General features: G+C 39.5%; 2 protein-coding genes across 2 annotated transcripts; one reads left to right on the top strand and one right to left on the bottom strand.

Annotated features, from left to right (window-relative positions):
* The first annotated feature begins 971 nt into the window (after positions 1-971).
* Positions 972-1,867, top strand: LOC116245781 (RING-H2 finger protein ATL73-like). The gene has a single exon (XM_031617336.2). It carries the CDS (start codon positions 972-974, stop codon positions 1,632-1,634), a length of 663 nt encoding a protein of 220 aa, XP_031473196.1. The 3' UTR covers positions 1,635-1,867.
* Positions 1,868-5,844: 3,977 nt separating this feature from the next.
* LOC116263820 (vacuolar iron transporter homolog 4-like) lies at positions 5,845-7,319 on the bottom strand. Its single transcript, XM_031643611.2, has one exon. The coding sequence runs from the start codon at positions 6,740-6,742 to the stop codon at positions 6,116-6,118; it is 627 nt and encodes a 208-aa protein (XP_031499471.1). The 5' UTR covers positions 6,743-7,319; the 3' UTR covers positions 5,845-6,115.
* Positions 7,320-17,640: the final 10,321 nt, after the last annotated feature.

Raw genomic sequence — 17,640 nt, 5'->3', positions numbered from 1 at the left:
TATTCAAAGGATTATTTCACTCCCTTAAAATGATTGATAGCCAGTTACATCTTTGGGTATCTTTGAGGGCTGGAAGGGAGCTGGTCACTGGTTCGAACGGCATGAGCATCAATCCCTTTGTGCCAAGAGGGATGTATGGTCCTTCAACCCCTTTGTGTTAATGGGTAGGATTACTGTGCTAACATATTGTTTCATCAACTTATTTCATTTTTTAGGACAGATTCATGAAATAGATTGTGTGCATGAAAAGTCCCATACCAAACATAAAAATGTATCCCCAACTCAAGAAATTGAATGTTGATGTCAATTTATGATTACAGAAGAGGAGGTAGGACCGCACTTTGTTGTCAAAATGGCGGCCACCAAGAAAATTATCATTTATGATGTTGATACTCACCTACTTTCATTCTTATCTTATGTTGTTTGTCACACTTGCATTATCTTTAGTTTTGAAATCCAATTGTTCATGTAAAAAGATTAATTGGTACGACACTTACGACCATGGGTGGAGCCAGAATTTTTTTCAGAGGCGAGCCAAACAGTTCAACCTCGAATCCGGGTAGGACCAAACTGAATCTGAATCTAAAAAATACATTGCACAACTAATTTTTTTTTAAAAATTTTTAATGTATTTTTTTTTTCAAATAGTTGGGGTGACGCTATGGCCTAAGGGGACCTCTTCCCTCTTCCCCTGCTTACGAATCTCAAGGGAAATGGAAGCCAAGCCAAGCCGAAGCTGATGCCACCGGTTTCGCCTAATCGAAATGCGGCATCTAAACACACAGAGTAATATAAAAGCATGCATGGACCAAGAGCAACCTACCTTAGAAAAGCTACAACACTAATGATCCCCCCAAGATACTCAAAAGAAAGATAATCTTTCAAACAAATATTAAACTCAAATGCAAACACTTTAGTATCTATATATATCTCACCATTAACACTTGCTTCAAGCTCCAACCTTAAGCATCATGTTTTCTTCTTATGCTTCTTCCTCTTCCTTCGTGATCTCTCAAGCTCTTCTAGGCTCCATCAGGTCTAGAAAGCTACTCGTCCAGTCTCCTAGCAACCAACCTCTAGCACTAAATTCAGGCAGCAGCCACCCATTTCCCGGTACCGGAAGCAGTAACTCTGAAACAGAGACCTTTGACGACGGAGGAGCAAGTTTTGATGCCAATCTAGCACTGATCCTCGCTCTCTTCCTATGTGCACTTGTATGTGCGCTAGGGCTCAATTCTGTAGCTAGATGTGCTCTTCAGTGCTCGAGGAGGTCCGAGCAAAGGGCAGCCCGGGCCGCCAACACCGGCCTGAAGAAGAAAGCAGTCATGAGCCTCCCAACACTTCTCTACTCAACCAGCTCAAAACTCTCAAGCTCTGACCCCATATGTGCCATATGCTTGTCCGAGTTCGTCGCCGGCGATCCGGTCCGGGTGCTTCCCAAGTGCAACCATGGCTTCCACCTCAAATGCATCGACACGTGGCTCGCATCGCACTCGTCGTGCCCGACATGTAGGCATTGCCTAGTGAGCGCCAATCCGAAGCCAATTTCCGGCAGCCTGGTCATGAACCAAGCAGGGTTCTCAGGGTTTCTGCAGCCACTAGGTCCAGAAGGGCTCATACTTGGCTATAGATGAACGACTCAGCTTAAAATTAAGCTGCGCAATGTGTAAGCTCCAAGAGCTTTGTACAGTATGTAAGAGTAAGACCGACCGGTCCCTAAGGCTTTAGAAAATTTGGGACGTGATTGGCATTTTAAAACAAACTTAAGGATGCTGATTCACAGTCATGATCTTGTGCACAAATTGTCATTTTTTAAATGGTGGGAGCATGAGATTTAATTATCTCACCGAGTAATTAAGCTTTAAATTAAGTGGCTTTTAGTTGTTAACATTATATGTTTATTTGATCGTTTGATAGACCTTATATTTATAATTAGATGCAATGCCTTTTCTTTTGGCTAATGATGAGGGCAAGCATATGGAATTTGAGGAGTTGGAAGCTGAGTCTGAAACCAACTATTGGAATGGCTAATCAATGGGTTTATGGCCATTGATCGAGTTGGGACTCTTTTGGGGACTTTCAACTTTGTTTGGACTCTACTGGCAGTCGTCTTAGGCTTTTGTTTGTCTTTTTTATTTTGTGACCCCACTGACTAGAGCAAAGAAGGATTGAATATATATATATATATATATAGAACAGTCTAATCGAACAATATGATGGACAAAAGCTTGGATTATTTTACCCTTAACCAGCTTTGAATTGCATTGTCTTAAAGAAGAAGACCAAAAGTAAAGGGCTTGCGATGCATCAAAATTTGGTGGAGTTTTCTATCCCGAAAAACCGAAGCCAAGATTTCATTCTTGTTAAGAAACATGACTAAAGTAGGTTCTCTTAAGAACAGTGGTGAACCTGCCTGTATAAATAATTAGATTTGGCGCTCGTGAAGCTGGAACAGCAAATTAACTTTATGGAATCTGATCTCTCTCTCTCTCTATGAGCTTTGCTAGACTATAACAGAGGCCGGCTACCGATTTGGTGAAAACTGAAACGTTAACAAGTTTATAGAGTTGTTTTTCCGCTTGTTGCTTCTGATCACATAAATGAGAAATCCTTATGAATTGCAAGTTTCCATTGTGCATCTCCAGTCACGACAGTACAAGTTTCAACTCAGGTACCTCGTCTCGCTCTTTAAAAGCTAAAAGCATTGCACTCATGAGAATCAAACTAGCTCTTTAAAAGCTAAAAGCATTGCACTCATGAGAATCAAACTAGCAACGCACCTCTTGACGTGCGCCGAGCACAATTAAGCGTGCTCTTCCCCATGATTCGGACGGATCATTATCATTTTTGTTCAAGTTGCTAGAGATGGACTTGGTTTTCACAATCGTGAGTTGATCAATCTGCCGGTTTCCAGCAGGACCAGGTTGCAGCAGAACTAGAAGGGTTTAACCGCCTGGGAACATTATTGCTGAATTGTTGTCATATGCTAATAGTACAATAGTTTGGTTCATGTACTATCAGGTGTTCGTCTTTAATCTGCTTGGATTCTGATTTTTTCTCTGTGTCTCAGCAGGTGATGGGAATCACGCTGGCCCAGAATTTTGGCACATAAAAGGGGGAGTGAGTTGTGTGGGCCGCTCGGTGCATGCAACAAAAGTATGCCAAAAGAAAAAAAATGAGACATTTTTTATTATTTTTTTTCTTTTTTTTTAGGGTGAGTGATTCATTCCACCCCCCTAAGAGAGGCCAGAGGCCCCCCCCTCGTCACCCTCTCCCCTGGGTTCTGAGCTTGTTTCGGGCCCTTTACGGCCATGGACTGAAGCACATCTGAAGCGGGCAGGTGATGCCCAAGGACTCGACCCGAGTTCTTAGCGGTCCCCCGCGCCAGTGTGCTAAAAGAAATGTTTGAGTCTTTTCATTTTTTTTTTATTTCTCTTTTTTGTTTTGTAAATTTTACTTTTTCTTTTAAACAGACGCACAGGAAATTTAGTATAACCAGCTTCACCTTAATGGCAGAAAAATTAGAACAATCCAAATGGAAGCCCAACGCTTGACCTAATAATAGTCGGGCTGGGCCCATGGACTTAGTGGCAGTGGTTCGGACCACCCTTGCATTGCATGGCCCGAACCAGACCCATGTCCGCTTGAGTGAGGCTAGCTTTTAGCCAGGATCTGGATCCCCAATGGGAACCATATCCAGGTCCTTTTAAAAGTGAAAGCTGGGCCTTGCTGTCAACCTGTCACACGGTACATGTCAGACCCTAACATTCAGGCCGGGCTCTTTTGTATCAAACTCAGTTCCAACATACTCAGTATGGATCACGTTGGTTTCATATTTAAAGGAGCTAGAAAAATTGGCTTTAAAAATACTCATATTCGGTGGGATATGTATATAATATATATATGTTTAAAGATGCTAATTTAAAAATAAAGAAATTCTAAGAAGGGCAACTGCCCACACAGTCGCCATACCGCTCCGCCACTGTATTGAACCCGTTAAAACCTATAACTGACAGTGGTTTCAAATTTTTGTTCATTTTCCAAAGTGGTGGTCTACATAAATTATCCCCAAGAAAATCTATAACAAACAATTCCGTTAGAAAATGTTGTCAATAAACTAACATGTCTCCACTTTAGTTCAAAGTTTTCAAACCGTATGAAGCAGGGTTGAAACTCTCCTCTTTCTCTCTGTTTTTGGGGTTTAAGACTGCTTTGCAATGTAAGCGCACCCGTAGTAAACTTGTCGACTAAAGTGACCGACATTACTTGCTTACAAAGATGCTTGAAAAAATCATTGCCATCTTCAGCCAAGAAAAAATTCCACCATTTTTTAATTTATATTTCACGAATGAAATTACTTTTAAAAAAAATGCTTTGACGATGGTTCCCATCTTGAGCCTACAAAAAGTTACACAATTTTTTTTTAAATTTATATTTCGGAAAACAAATGGTGAATTGAAAAAATTTCACCAAATTAATTAATTGGCATCCAACTAACTCAAATCTAAACCTTCCCCGTTTCAAGCAGGACCATTGTCTCAATTAGATACTTCGATCTGGAACTCGCATTGTATTGTCATGATTTTGGTCGCCTTGTTGCAAAAAGAACCATTCCATGGAATCTTGGTGCACATGGTTTTGCAGGTAGAGCTTTCTTTCTCAAAGACAAAGCCAGAAATAATTCCTGAGCAATGATGTCAGTTATCATCTTCCCACGCTGATAATGCCCATGAACAACGTGGATCCTTCACTGGCTTTTCTTTCTTTTCTACACTTTAACTAGAAAGGGGATTCATCATTCAGGTGGAGTATTCGAGTGGCCTCTAGTATTGCAAAAAGCTACTCCTTAATCGAATCCGTCGTCAGTAAAAAGACCAGAATCCATTGATGCGAGTCAGAAATGAGAATCACTTCAAAATAAGATTCAAATCAAAATTTATGTTGAAGGATGAAAAATCTAAAGAACATAAGAAAAACTAATTAAAAATGCACAAAAGGTAATAAAAATCAAGAAAATATGTCAAGCATCTCCATAAATTAGATCTTATATCGAACAAAGAGAGCCCAAATATTCAAATGTTTTTTTTTTTTCCAGTTTCTTTCTTTCTTCTGCATCTACCATACTGGACTCTCAACTGTTGTGTCCTCATGAAGGAGCAGGAGCCAGATCTTCAGGAGATCGACTCAAGGAGACAAATTTCTCCAAAGTTGTGTGATTAAACAATGAAACAAATGCTAAACTATGTGAAATTTTATCCTTATTTTCATTGGTACATGGGATTTGACTTCCATTCACTTACTCATAAAAACATCGCAAAAAGGTTGTGAAGAGAACATTTTTCGACATCTATGAGTGAGTTAGAATGTGGGTTGTGTTTATTCTATAGTTTCTTTTTTAATTAATTAGTAAGATGGAGTTAGGTGGATGCTTTATTTTTAATCAGGAAGATGGGGTTAGGTAGAACATCACTAGATATAAATGATAAAGAGATATGGTTGCAACGACTATATTGATGGAGCTCTCTCTCCCTTTTCTTTTATTTATTTATTTTTTTTTTGGGCTCCAAAGGGCTTAACACAGCTTAACCTGCCATCAGTTCGATTCCCATAATCCCCAAGTACTAGGATTTAAGCTCTCTCTTTCTCTCTTTTGCTTGTTTTCTGTTTCATTTTGTTTCTTCTGCCGAATTTTGTAAAATTGGTGACAACTTGTTATCCAAATTTTTGATTGAATGCATCTATCTCGTGATCACACCAAATTTTTATGGAATGCGCTTCATGCAAATCATGCATCGATCGAACTACTCGTTCATTTTTCTTCCTTTTTATAACGAGAGAGAGACGTGCAAACTTTTACTTATTTAACAAACAGCCACCATGCATTCATGCATGATGAAACCAGGCCTGCAGAACAAGCTCTCGTAGATCTTGCCTCATGCAAAACATACGTCAAAGATCAGAATACCTATTCATCTCTCTCCTCACTGTATAGAGAGAGAGAGAGAGAGAGAGAGAAAGAGAGAGAGAGATAGAAAGCTCAAACTAGCTAGGAGATTAATGCTGCATGAAACAGACAGCTTCGACATGCAACACCCACCACGTACTGGCCTTAATGCTACATCACCCTCGACCCGACCAACTTCATGAGCCCAAAGGTAAGAAGCATGGCTGCCCACCCTCCGATCAGCACCCTTGCCGCCGACCGGACCACCGGCGACCGGCCGAGCACAGCTCCCGTCGCCCCAAACGCCACCAACGCCACGCTTGATACCCCGGCCACCACCCCAACCCTGACCCAGTACTCCCTCACAAACGCAGCAGACAGCAGGGGCACGATTGCACCCACCGTGAATGCCATCGCCGACGCCGACGCCGCCTGAAACGGCCGAGGCAGCTGCCCTCCTCCGTCTTCCTCACCCTCACGGCCTCCCTGTTCACCCCTCATTTTGTCTCTCTTCAGCTGAGCGACCTCTATCTCCAGCTGCGAGTATACCGACACGAACTCCCCGATGGCCATGCTGCAAGCTCCGGCCATCAGTCCGGCGAACCCCGAAAGCATCATGGCCTTGATTTCCTGCTTAACCGCCCCCACCCCCATCATCAGGGAAGCCGTGGAGACGAGGCCGTCGTTGGCGCCCAGAACGGCAGCTCTCAGCCACTGAGACCTCTGAGAGTAATCGAACTCAGTCTTCTCAGCACCCGCCATCGCATGATCGTTCACTCCAATCACTACTTTTTCCATCTTGTCTACAAAAAAAATGTCGATTACGATAATGGTAAGATCAAGTAGACGCAAGATCAACAATCAAGGACAATGGCAGTTGGCTAGTGAGTAGCCAAGTTGGTAGAGTGAAGCGATCTAGACGGAGGTGCTGGAGCTCGAATCTCGCCGGAGGGCAGAACCCCCAGCCAGAAAACTAGACGACCTAAGGACTTTATTAGAGGCCTTTAAGCATCTACAGAAGTGAAGAAGATTGTGAACTTGTGGTTGGCACAAGTTCGCCACAAGCTGCACATATTTATATACAAATTACAAGCGATTGGGGGTGGAAAGAAAATAGGATCTGTTACTGCATTGAGTGGACGCAGATGAGCACTAAAGAGAGCAACAATGAAGGTGGGTCATGCCAAATTGCCCATTTGCAATCTTGGTGTCTCCACTCAGTAGTTTATGTTACTTTTCTTCTTCCCCTAGCATGTAAGGTCTCGGAAAGAGAGAATAATGTGATTCCATTCCTAAAGCCTAGAAGTGAGCCACGAGATAGAGCATTGTCATCTTGGCTTTATTGGGCAATCAGTTGCTTCTTCTGTAACGCCCATAACAATTTTAGATTAAAGAGAAAGAGGAGACTTGAAGTAAGATAGGTTTCTCCACAGCAAAGTAGTCCACGATTTAAATAAAAGCTGAAAGTTCTAGCTTTCTTATTAAATTCTGTAGCAGTACTGATTTGATTGGAATCCATCTCATTTCCTTTAGATTATTGTATGAGATGCGTCTATGACCATTGCATTTGACAAAATGATTAGATCAGTTAAAGTGTGCAATAAAAACTCTGTTTAACTTTTCATAAGGGAGACGATTTTGACATTTTCCTATTTGTTCAATGCATGGATTGGGGACTGTCCCATAACAGTCTTATGCAAGTGCTCCTTTTATGCAGCAGTAAGAGTACATAACTTTTATATCCTTTTGTTTTTGGGAAAAAGCAAAAAAATAAGCTTTTCCAAAAAAGTTGAAAGATGGAAGCTGGCCCGACTATTCTAGCGGTAGCCTGCCTGCTTCTTTTTTGCCTAGGCAAACTCCTGTATGATATTCCATGGTTTATGAACTTTTTTACCAATCTCAATTAGTATAAGATAAGGTACCTTTGGCCACTTTTTACATATCTCAATTAAGATAAGGTGCCTTTAGCCACTTGACATCTCTCTCTCTCTCTCTCTCTCTTTCTCTCTCTGTGTGTGTGTGTGGTTAACTGAAGTCAGGATGTGAGGATTCAGAGAACTAGGATCTAATTTCACAGCATACGCTTGTTTTTGTCGTTTCGTAGTTCTTAAACATGGATATGTCTAGAAAATAAAGAAGATCCAAGTGACCCCAAGTTTATACATTCAATCTTGCTCGATTCTCTAACTGCCGGACCAAACAGAGTTTGCTTTCACAGTAGGCACCAGAAAAATTAGCCAAGCACAAAGAAGGATCTCTAGTTTAAAATTTCTGGAAATTTGAAGCATAAACAAACCTGTTTAATGCAATGCATCTTGAGTTTTCCCTTTCTGATCGCATACAACTATTTTGAAGCAAGAAATAAACGTGCTTGGACCCAAAGTGGCCTGTGCTTCACAAGCCAAACCCTTCAAAACATTCATATATTCCCCCATCAACAGTTTGAAACAACATCCATTTCTGATTAGACAAACTAAGCACTGCTAGGGAAGCCCTTAAAGAAGCCAAGCTGAACTGTTTCGCTTGACCAGTATTGCTCGTCTAATTTGGTAGAAGATGGTACTTTGTAACAGATGTTGTAGACTAAGATAATCAAAGAGTTCTAACTGAACAAGAGTTATTGGTTCTTCATTTATAACTGCTAGAAAATCAGGTCTGCCATATATCACTACAAGTATTTCACTCATCACTACCACTAAAATAGAAGTAAAGAAAGAAAAATGTCAGTAAAAGTTTTACTGACACGGCTTCCGCCACCGTCAAAAACATTAGTAATGGTATCAACACCTTCACTGTAGCCCAAAAAAGAAAGGATCCGAAATGCTCTGGAAAGAATGCCGCATAAGATAGGGATGTCTACTGATCGTACTCGCATTAGATATCCAACTAAACCACTTTAAATCAGTGGAATATGAAAATAAAAGTTAGAAACTCAAGTGGAAATCTGGACCAGATCCGGTGCTGAAAATTAAATGACACCTAATAAGCCCTAGTGGAGCTACAGTGTGGACTGGTGTCGGCCACTGCCCACACCAGCCCATCAAAAATTACATTATGGTAAAGTTGGTCCTTGATTCAGCTACATGCGGTGCCCACACCAGACTCCAGTTGACTCAAGTGCCCGCGGTCAAAAGTTCTACCCCCACCACTGCCAATAAGATTCAATTTATCCATGCATCAATCCGTTTCCTGTTTCTATACTAATATATATCTCTTAGATTTGGTCTCAGTCAATGCAGATTGAGTTGTTTAGGAATTGCAAAACCAGGTGGGATTTCAGATCAGTTTTGGCTTTGGCTTTGATAATCAGATTCAGACTTGAACACCAATATGTGACTGTCCGGTTAACGAGATCTGGTAAAGGGTACATCTGATCTGAATCTGAACATTTGACAGTTTCTGATTACTATCTACTTGTAGGTTTTCGAGCTTACCTAAAGGAGAAACTAAACTGATGAAGCAAGCTAAATTAAATGATCTCATGAATGTGGTGGCAGTTGTAGCAGCAAGGATCATGCTTAAGCCATGGCCCTTGAGGAGAGGGAAAGGCCAGGAAGAAACAAACAGATTTCTGTTGGGTTTTCGTTTCTGTGCTGCCCATTGCTGTGGAGAGCTGTTACACCCTATAAATGATGATGCCCACAACCTACGTAACATTGTCTCTTTCCCATACTCTTCCTTTTGCACTTTGCCACTACAAAGATAATGCATTGCTGAATCGACTATCACTCTTTCGAAGAGAAAGAGAAGGAGAGAAAGACATATGTCCCACGACATGTAAGAACGCATTGTGGAGTAAATGGAGTGTGGACATTGTGTGCAAACCACGCTCTCTCTCTCTCTCTCTCGCTCGCTCGCTACATAATAGACTACACATCTTTTCCAATGGTACGTTGAAAAGCCAAAAGAGTAATAACAAATTCTTCTATTAGAAAAGGGAAGAAAGATATGTTTAAGACTTGAAGATAACATTTTAGTGCGACTTTAGGTTTGGGTGCAATTTAATTAGTGCAGAAGTTTCTTCAGTCAAAAGGAAATTGGAAACAAATACCCAACGAGAGAGAGAGAGAGAGAGAGAGAGAGAGAGAGAGAGAGAGAGAGAGAGAGAGAGATCATCTGCTTTTCATACGCCTTTCAGATCTCTCTCATTTCAAATTTTCATGCTTAATTTGAAGCACATACGAGTGCCAATATATGTGATGGCTTTTTATGGTCGATTTCATATAAATCGGATCTCTAGCTAATTCCTGCTAATGGAGAGATATATGGTTGTATCAGAACAAATAAGAGTATATTTTTTATAAAGCCAAAATGAGGTCTCTTAACTAGAACTTCATAAAAATGTAATCCGAAAATAATTTACCATTAAAGGCGGCTATCGATTTCGGAGCTCAAAAAGACGGGTTTTAAATCTGATTGCCTGTGCCAAAACTGAAGTTGGGTTGGGTGTAATTTGAACCATCCGAATCCTGGTACATACATGTTTACTTGACACAAAGTCACAAACTATAAAGAAATTGATCAAAAACATGAACGCATGAAAATAAAGATCTTCCAATATATGCCGCAATTATGATCATAAACTATCAACAAATTCCTTCCATAAACAAAGGTGGGCTTAAATGCATATGACCAGGGGCCGCCGGATGGATTAATCATGGGGAGATTAATCAAGCGCACAAATAAAATTTTCTGGTTCTTCTTCTACACATGCAGGAATTCAATGGAGATCTAGAAGAAGAACATCGCTGCCCATGCTCTGATGATTTTCTTGACACTAAACATGAAGGCTCCATAGTAGGATCAGATTCATAAATCAAAACTTAGAATGTGGACAGAAATGTAGATGATGGAACCCCCGAGCATTAAAGAGACAGACAACGGAAAGCCACTTGCTAACAACTGATGGCAGCATTGAGCAGCACAGGAGAAGCGGCAATGGAGACAGACCAGCAGGAAAAGGTGAAATTATGCCGGAATGATGAGTCATGAGGATCAGGAGCTTATCATCGTCCTGGTGCGTGAACCTGATCACTTTCTGCCAAGTTTTTACCACATTCTTACCACTGCATCTTCCCACATTGAAGGGCCGTTCATAAAAAACCATCGCAGTGTACTTGCTCGCTCAGTGCATGGACCTTGTCTTCACCTACACGTACGAAATTAAGCCATCTGACACAGAAAAGAAGCCTCCCCGTAAACTTTTCTCTTTTCTACAGTGGACGAATCTTTGGACTTTCTTTTCCCCTGCCAAAAATCTTGATCATTGTTTTCTCCTGAATTATTTAACTGGTTGTACAAATCAGAAAGTAGTTCTGCTGAAAATGATTGGAGCGGAAGAAAGCAAAAGCTTATAAAGAAGATCATGCGCCCCCGTAGCATGTGTCTTTCAAGATTCAAGACAGGCACACTGCAATAGAACGGGTGAGCCCGACCTCAGCTGATTATGTGCACAGGCTTGCACCTGGGATTATTAATGGCGATCAGTGGGTGAGGAAGATACATGTCATGCACCAGGAGAGTGCTTGGTAGACTCTAGTGCACATAACCACCTCTCAATGGCGATGGCGCTCTGCCTGCAACATAGGTAGTTGATGAAGTTAATTAGCAACGATCTAGAACTTTGGGTTGCTGATTCTTCTAGAACTTCAGAAATATGTTGTAGTGGCAGTCTCCCCTCCATTAACAAGATCAATTTGTGGTGATAAACCATGCCAAGTACCCGTAGGACCCATCCATTGAGCTGCATGTGCGCATATCTATATAGCGTTACTAAAATATTCAGTCTTTATAATGCTTCCTTTAATGGTCTACTAGAACCCTACCACTTAAATCGGTTTCTTTCTTCATCTTCTTCTTCTTTTCATGGTCCAGAACTCTTCAAAGAGCAAACCAAATTAATGTGTCATTTCCAGTCTTCTTTCTTTAATTTTGCTTTTCATGGTCGAGAACTCTTGAAAGAGCAAACCAAATTAATGTGTCATTTCCAATCTTCTTTCTTTAATTTTGGGTGAGAGGTGCGTCCCTCCTAAATGAGGCCCTAAGGCCTCCCCCTCCCCCATTCCCCTTAACTGCAAGGTCTTGAGCTGTATCGGTGTTAACGACAGTAACAGTGTACCTTTTAATTTGGATGTCGTGCCCTATCACCTTAAGACATAAAAACATAACACACATGGAAATCAAACTAGAGACCATACTTTATACAAGCCCCTAACCCGACCAACTGCACTATGACCCTTAAAGCCTTCTTTTTTAAAATTATTGAGAGTAGAGCAGAATTAAAAAAAATTATTTTACCTAAAGGGCAGTTGCCGCACCAACATATGTGTAGCTCCGATATTATTTCACAGCGTGCCTATCTTTAAAAAGCAAACCATTTAATGGGTCTAGCAAGCTAAGGAAAAATTTCCAGCTAAGCTTAATAATATCAAAAGATTTCGGAAGGGTTTGGATAACACATCCAAAACTAGGTCTAACCTTCAAAACCAAGCTTGTAGAGTGTTTAGGTGCCATCAAAAACTATCTTTTCTACAAAACCTGGTTTTGTAAAAGGAAATAAAAAACCTGATTCTCCTCATATTATTTTTCAAAACACAGGCTTTGGCTTTGAATGGGTCGCCTAAACAAATAAATCAAGCCTTGTATAACAGGAGATATGCATCGTATCTTCAGCTCCTTGCCGATACAATATAGGGCTGATACAGGTTTGAATTTTACATTTTTATTTTTTTAGAAACAATTCGAAATATATTAATTCTTTTTAAATTAAAGATTTGAAATTCAATAAAGCAATACGGGACTGACATAACAATACGTATTGTCGGATACACGATATTATCGTTGATGGCAGGGTTGAGACTTGATTGAGGATCTTCGTTTGAAACTTTCAAAACAAGGTAACTGTCAAATGTTCAGCTAAGTTGGACGCCCGATTTGGTTTCTAATATCCAGATCCAATCTAAAGCCGAAATTTAATCCGGTCAAATGAGATCCAACCGGGTCAGACTCGATAAAAGCCTTGACCCAAACCGAATCCAAACCGTTTAATATTGCTGGTAACTTCTAAATGTTCACACTTTTTTTTTTATTATTTAACATGCATTAATGCTTTTGGTTCCTAGTGAATGTGGCATTGTCAAACCTTTTCTCTTTCACATTTATTTGTCGAAAACCGTACCGTACTAGACGGTTTTAGAAAAGAGAAAAGAAGAAAAGGACTGATGAAGAAAATAAAGTAAATCGCTTAAAGGTTCCTACATTATTGGTGATTTACGAGAAGAAGGCTCAACTACGAGTGTTTTATTTTTAACTGCCCATTTTTATTTCCATCACCGCACGCAGTTAGCCTTGTATTTGCTGCCACATCGCTGACTAAAGCTCTTAAAAGGCCATCTTCTCCGTCATGTATGTGTCCATCATCCATGTGAGATATAGTTTTTTTTTTTTTTTTGCATTTTCAATATATATATATATATATATATATATATATATATATATATATATATATATATATATATATATAGAGAGAGAGAGAGAGAGAGAGAGAGAGAGAATGAGCCGTAATTCCTGCTTAAATCTGCTGAAGCAGTGGATCATGTAGTGCAAAACTGGCTTCCTTCAGTTGTTAGAGAGACTCGGAACGAATCACATTGAAATTTAAAGGTTGACAACAATACTTGGACGATGTGAGGTTTTCAATTCATCTGTTGCTTACAATAAGTAATCGATCGAGACTTCATGGGGCACATGCGAGCGGAGTTCGCGCCCATTGAAAGCAACTTGAGCTCATCTTGGCCCTTGAAAAACCTTGGCATGAACCCGCCTCCAACTCAAGCTTTTGATTCTGAGCTCGGCTCCACGATTCTCGTGCCTCCGTTTAACATGCATCACCTCTAAGGAGAGTGACTCGATCTGGGCTCGGCTGAAAAGTTCTAACTCCGTCTTTTCTCGTCTACTCGAACTCTGAAAAGTTCAGCTCTGTCTTTTCTCGTCTACTCAAACTCTACTCTTGTTGTCATTAAGTCCAAGTTAACTCAGCTTGATCGAGTTAAGTGTGAGTGGACTTAGAGTTACTCAGTGTCCAACTTCAGGCTCTTGGATATTGGCCTTGAACCCTATCCCAATATCTGGCAACTGCGAGGGAGTCTACTCGCAGTTACGAGATCAACTTCAAAACCGTTTGTTAAACTCATATTATTTGATAAAATTTAAGATAAACGTTACCATGTTTATCAAACCGCTTATCTCTCCTCACCCAACCGCAAGTTGCGCATCGAGAAATCATGTGAGGGTGTATATTTAAGCCCAACAATCGAAGATTTTTTTCAAGAGCGGACCAAATGGTTCAACGAATTTATCTGGGTAGGGCCAAACTAAACCAAAATATAAAAAATATATTATCCAACTAAAAATTTTTAATTTTTGTAATGTAAATTTTTGTTTTTTTCAATTAATTGGAGTGGGGCCACGGCTTACCCCCTTTGCTTCCACCCTTCTCTGCTTGCAATACACCATTTTATGGTTAATCTTTGGTGATTACCTGAATGTGGGCCTCACAAGGAAACCCATGAACAACTCTAGCACTGCTTCTGTTTTCTCTTATTCTATTTTCTCTCCTTCTTCTCCATCTTTCAACAGACACAGTAGTTGCCACAGCTTCTTCACGTGCAAACTGAAGCCGCTGGTGAACCTGCTTCCGCTGCTGCTTCAATTCCCAACACAGGCGTCCGTCCATGTCTAATTGACAAATCCATCAGGCTCGCCTACTTGTTGATTAATGTACGCCCTTCCCTGTATTATTTATATTTAAACCATGAATCTTTATAATCAGGATAAATTTTATTTTTTTTTAAAAAAAAATAAACTATAGATTCTTGCACGAAATTATCTCCCTCAACTTTATTTTGAGACAAACGGAAAAATCAAACCTTGGTTGGTAATGGCTTTGAATTAGTTTAGGATTATGTGGTTGTGAGCTAAGTTCTGCTTCCATTAATCAGCTACCCAATAAATATTTTTCTTTTTTTTGTATGAGTGGAATATCCGGTAGGAAGAAAGATTCTCATGTCCTTTTCTATAAGGTAGCTGGTGAAGTGTCCAAGCTTTTTCATATGCTTTTGCCTCTTTACAGAATACAAAGCTAATTTAATTAATCACTTCCCTACCATGCCTGAAATACATCAAACTGATCTATTAAAATAAAACTAAAACAATTTATATGACACCAATTATACATTGTCAAAAGTAGATCTTATGCCTTAATCATAACATAGATGATATTACTCAACAAATTAGGGTAACAAGTAGATCTCATTTTATTTCAAGTAATTAAATGCAAGAGAAACTGGATCCTTTCATTGAAATCCACTTCCCCATAGTTTAAGACCAAGGAATATACATACATAACTACATCATTTTGTGCAGTATTAAAAATTTTAATATTTAATTTGCAATTTGGGGTTCTTCATACTCAGCCTTCCCTTATGTATCACCTTTTGTTTTTATCCCCACCTTATAGCTGTTGTTAAATGTGTTAATAAAATCAGTTTTTCCTTTTTTATAAATTGAAATAAGTTTTCACAGGAACGACATAAATAAAAAAAAAATTGCAAGCATTTTTCAGATAATTAATAGAAACTCATTCCCCGATTACGTGCATATTGGAAGTTGCTAATGTACGAAAATAATGGATTTGCGTGCTTCGACGCAAACGAGAAGAATGGATTTGTTATTCATGCCCAATCATAAGTTAAGTAGTCGATTTTTTTTATATGAATATGAGAAAAAAAAAATTCTTTTATTGTTAGTGTTGTTTGATTAATCTGTTGTTGCATATTAAAAAAATACATCCCTCAATTCTTACAAGCAACTAAGAGCCATTTGAGTGTGGACTTCCCAATGCAATAATTTTATATTTTCTTGATGCCTGTGAAGCTCTCTGCAGTCAATCGATGAGGTTTGAAGTATAAAAGAACAAATACCATTTAACTTTCACATCAACCACTAATCTTAGAGTATTTGCGTTTGATTTATTGCTTAGGTTTGCGTATTCTACTTCCTCACGCATTGACTAATACAAGTTCCATTTTATTATTTCTATGTGTTATGACCAGAGATATTATTATTGTTTCTAAAAAAAATGTTTATTTAACGAAAACAGCTATCCAATCCAAGGTCATACCCTGCTTTGAAGGTTTTGACTTACTTAGGAGAGATGGGGAAGGTGTTAGTCCAAGTATAAGTACAATATATCCTTCAACTCAAAGATGAAAAAAAGATAGTTGTTTCAAATTTTAGTGCTTCGTTGTAGTTGATGTGGACCGACTATATCTAACCCGACCAAGCTAGTAGTATGGGATGCTGCTTGGCTAGTTTGGGCATTGCTCGGGAAGCAAATGAGATCCAATCAGGCGCTAAGTCAAGCAAAAAACAATGCACTTAGAATGTGCAGCGAGGTGGTGCAACGATAAAGTATATAAGTGCATCGTGGTCATCAGTCTATCGTTAGGAAATCAATAGGTTCCCTAGTGTAGCTTTTAGATGCACACAAGGGTGCACGTGGGTTAGGGGCAATTCTCTTCCCTCCCCCCCTTTCTAAACGCACCACAACTATGTAGAGTCACGCAGGAGCGAACAAGTGAAAGCTCGTTGTCGAGTAGGGCGATGGTCGGCCGCCTTAATGACATCTAGTCGGAAATCGGCTTTAGTTGGGGACTTCCTTCCAAAAGAATTATACCCCCACTCAGATTTTGTCTGAATCCTCTCAAGTAAATTATACACTCACTCAGATTTTGTATGAAAGTATGTAAGCACTTCAAGGAATGGCGGTGTTCTAACAAGACTTCATGGCCACGACTTGCAAATGATCTACTGTCATATAATCTTGGGTGATAATATGCACTCCCCATCTAGTCCATAGTCCCAGAAGATTGGTGAATACGTCTGCTATGTTAAGATTGAGTTAAGGTTGGTCGAAGGCTTGGAAAACCTTCGACACTGCGCGAGCCAAATACGGCTTGGAAAAGTCAGCCCATGACAGTCGTATGTAGTGGGTTGGATATTCCATTACTAGATCATTCATAACTGCTTCTTTTACTATTGTATGTGGAAATTTCTATTTTGAGCAAAATAAATTTTTTTTTATAGAAGCCACAAGATAATAAGCAATAGGTTTGATTGACTTATAAATGAAAATCAAATCAAGAAGAAGTTCAATGTTTGAATGTGTTGAGCACATGTAAAGCTTGTTTTAAAATTGGATAAATATATTGGAGTTGAATATGAGGCTACTCTCTTGGTCAATCCAGTGATGCACAAACAAATTGTCTCCATATTAAACAAATCACTCATTGGTGTGTGTGTGTATTCAATTCCAACATTGTATTGTCTTTGAAATGTACTTCTATATGTGAACTGTGAAGTCAATTCATTTGAATCGTATAAACTCAAAAAAGTTATACGTCACATGTGATTTTAATATCAAATTATGATCATGGTCAATACCTTGTTTAGTTCAATTGACTCTTCTCCATCCTAACAAAAAATGGACAGTGGATAGGGACTTGGAAGATTGGATGAAGCAATGTTTCAATAGATTTTACTAAACACCTGGAAAACTCTGCAAGATGTGTTTTGTAAGACACTATATATATATATATATATATATATATATATATATATAATACTAGTTGGTCGAC

The sequence above is a fragment of the Nymphaea colorata genome, chromosome 1 (assembly GCF_008831285.2).
Source record: "Nymphaea colorata isolate Beijing-Zhang1983 chromosome 1, ASM883128v2, whole genome shotgun sequence".
Lineage (NCBI taxonomy): Eukaryota > Viridiplantae > Streptophyta > Magnoliopsida > Nymphaeales > Nymphaeaceae > Nymphaea > Nymphaea colorata.
This window is presented reverse-complemented; position numbering and strand designations above follow the sequence as displayed.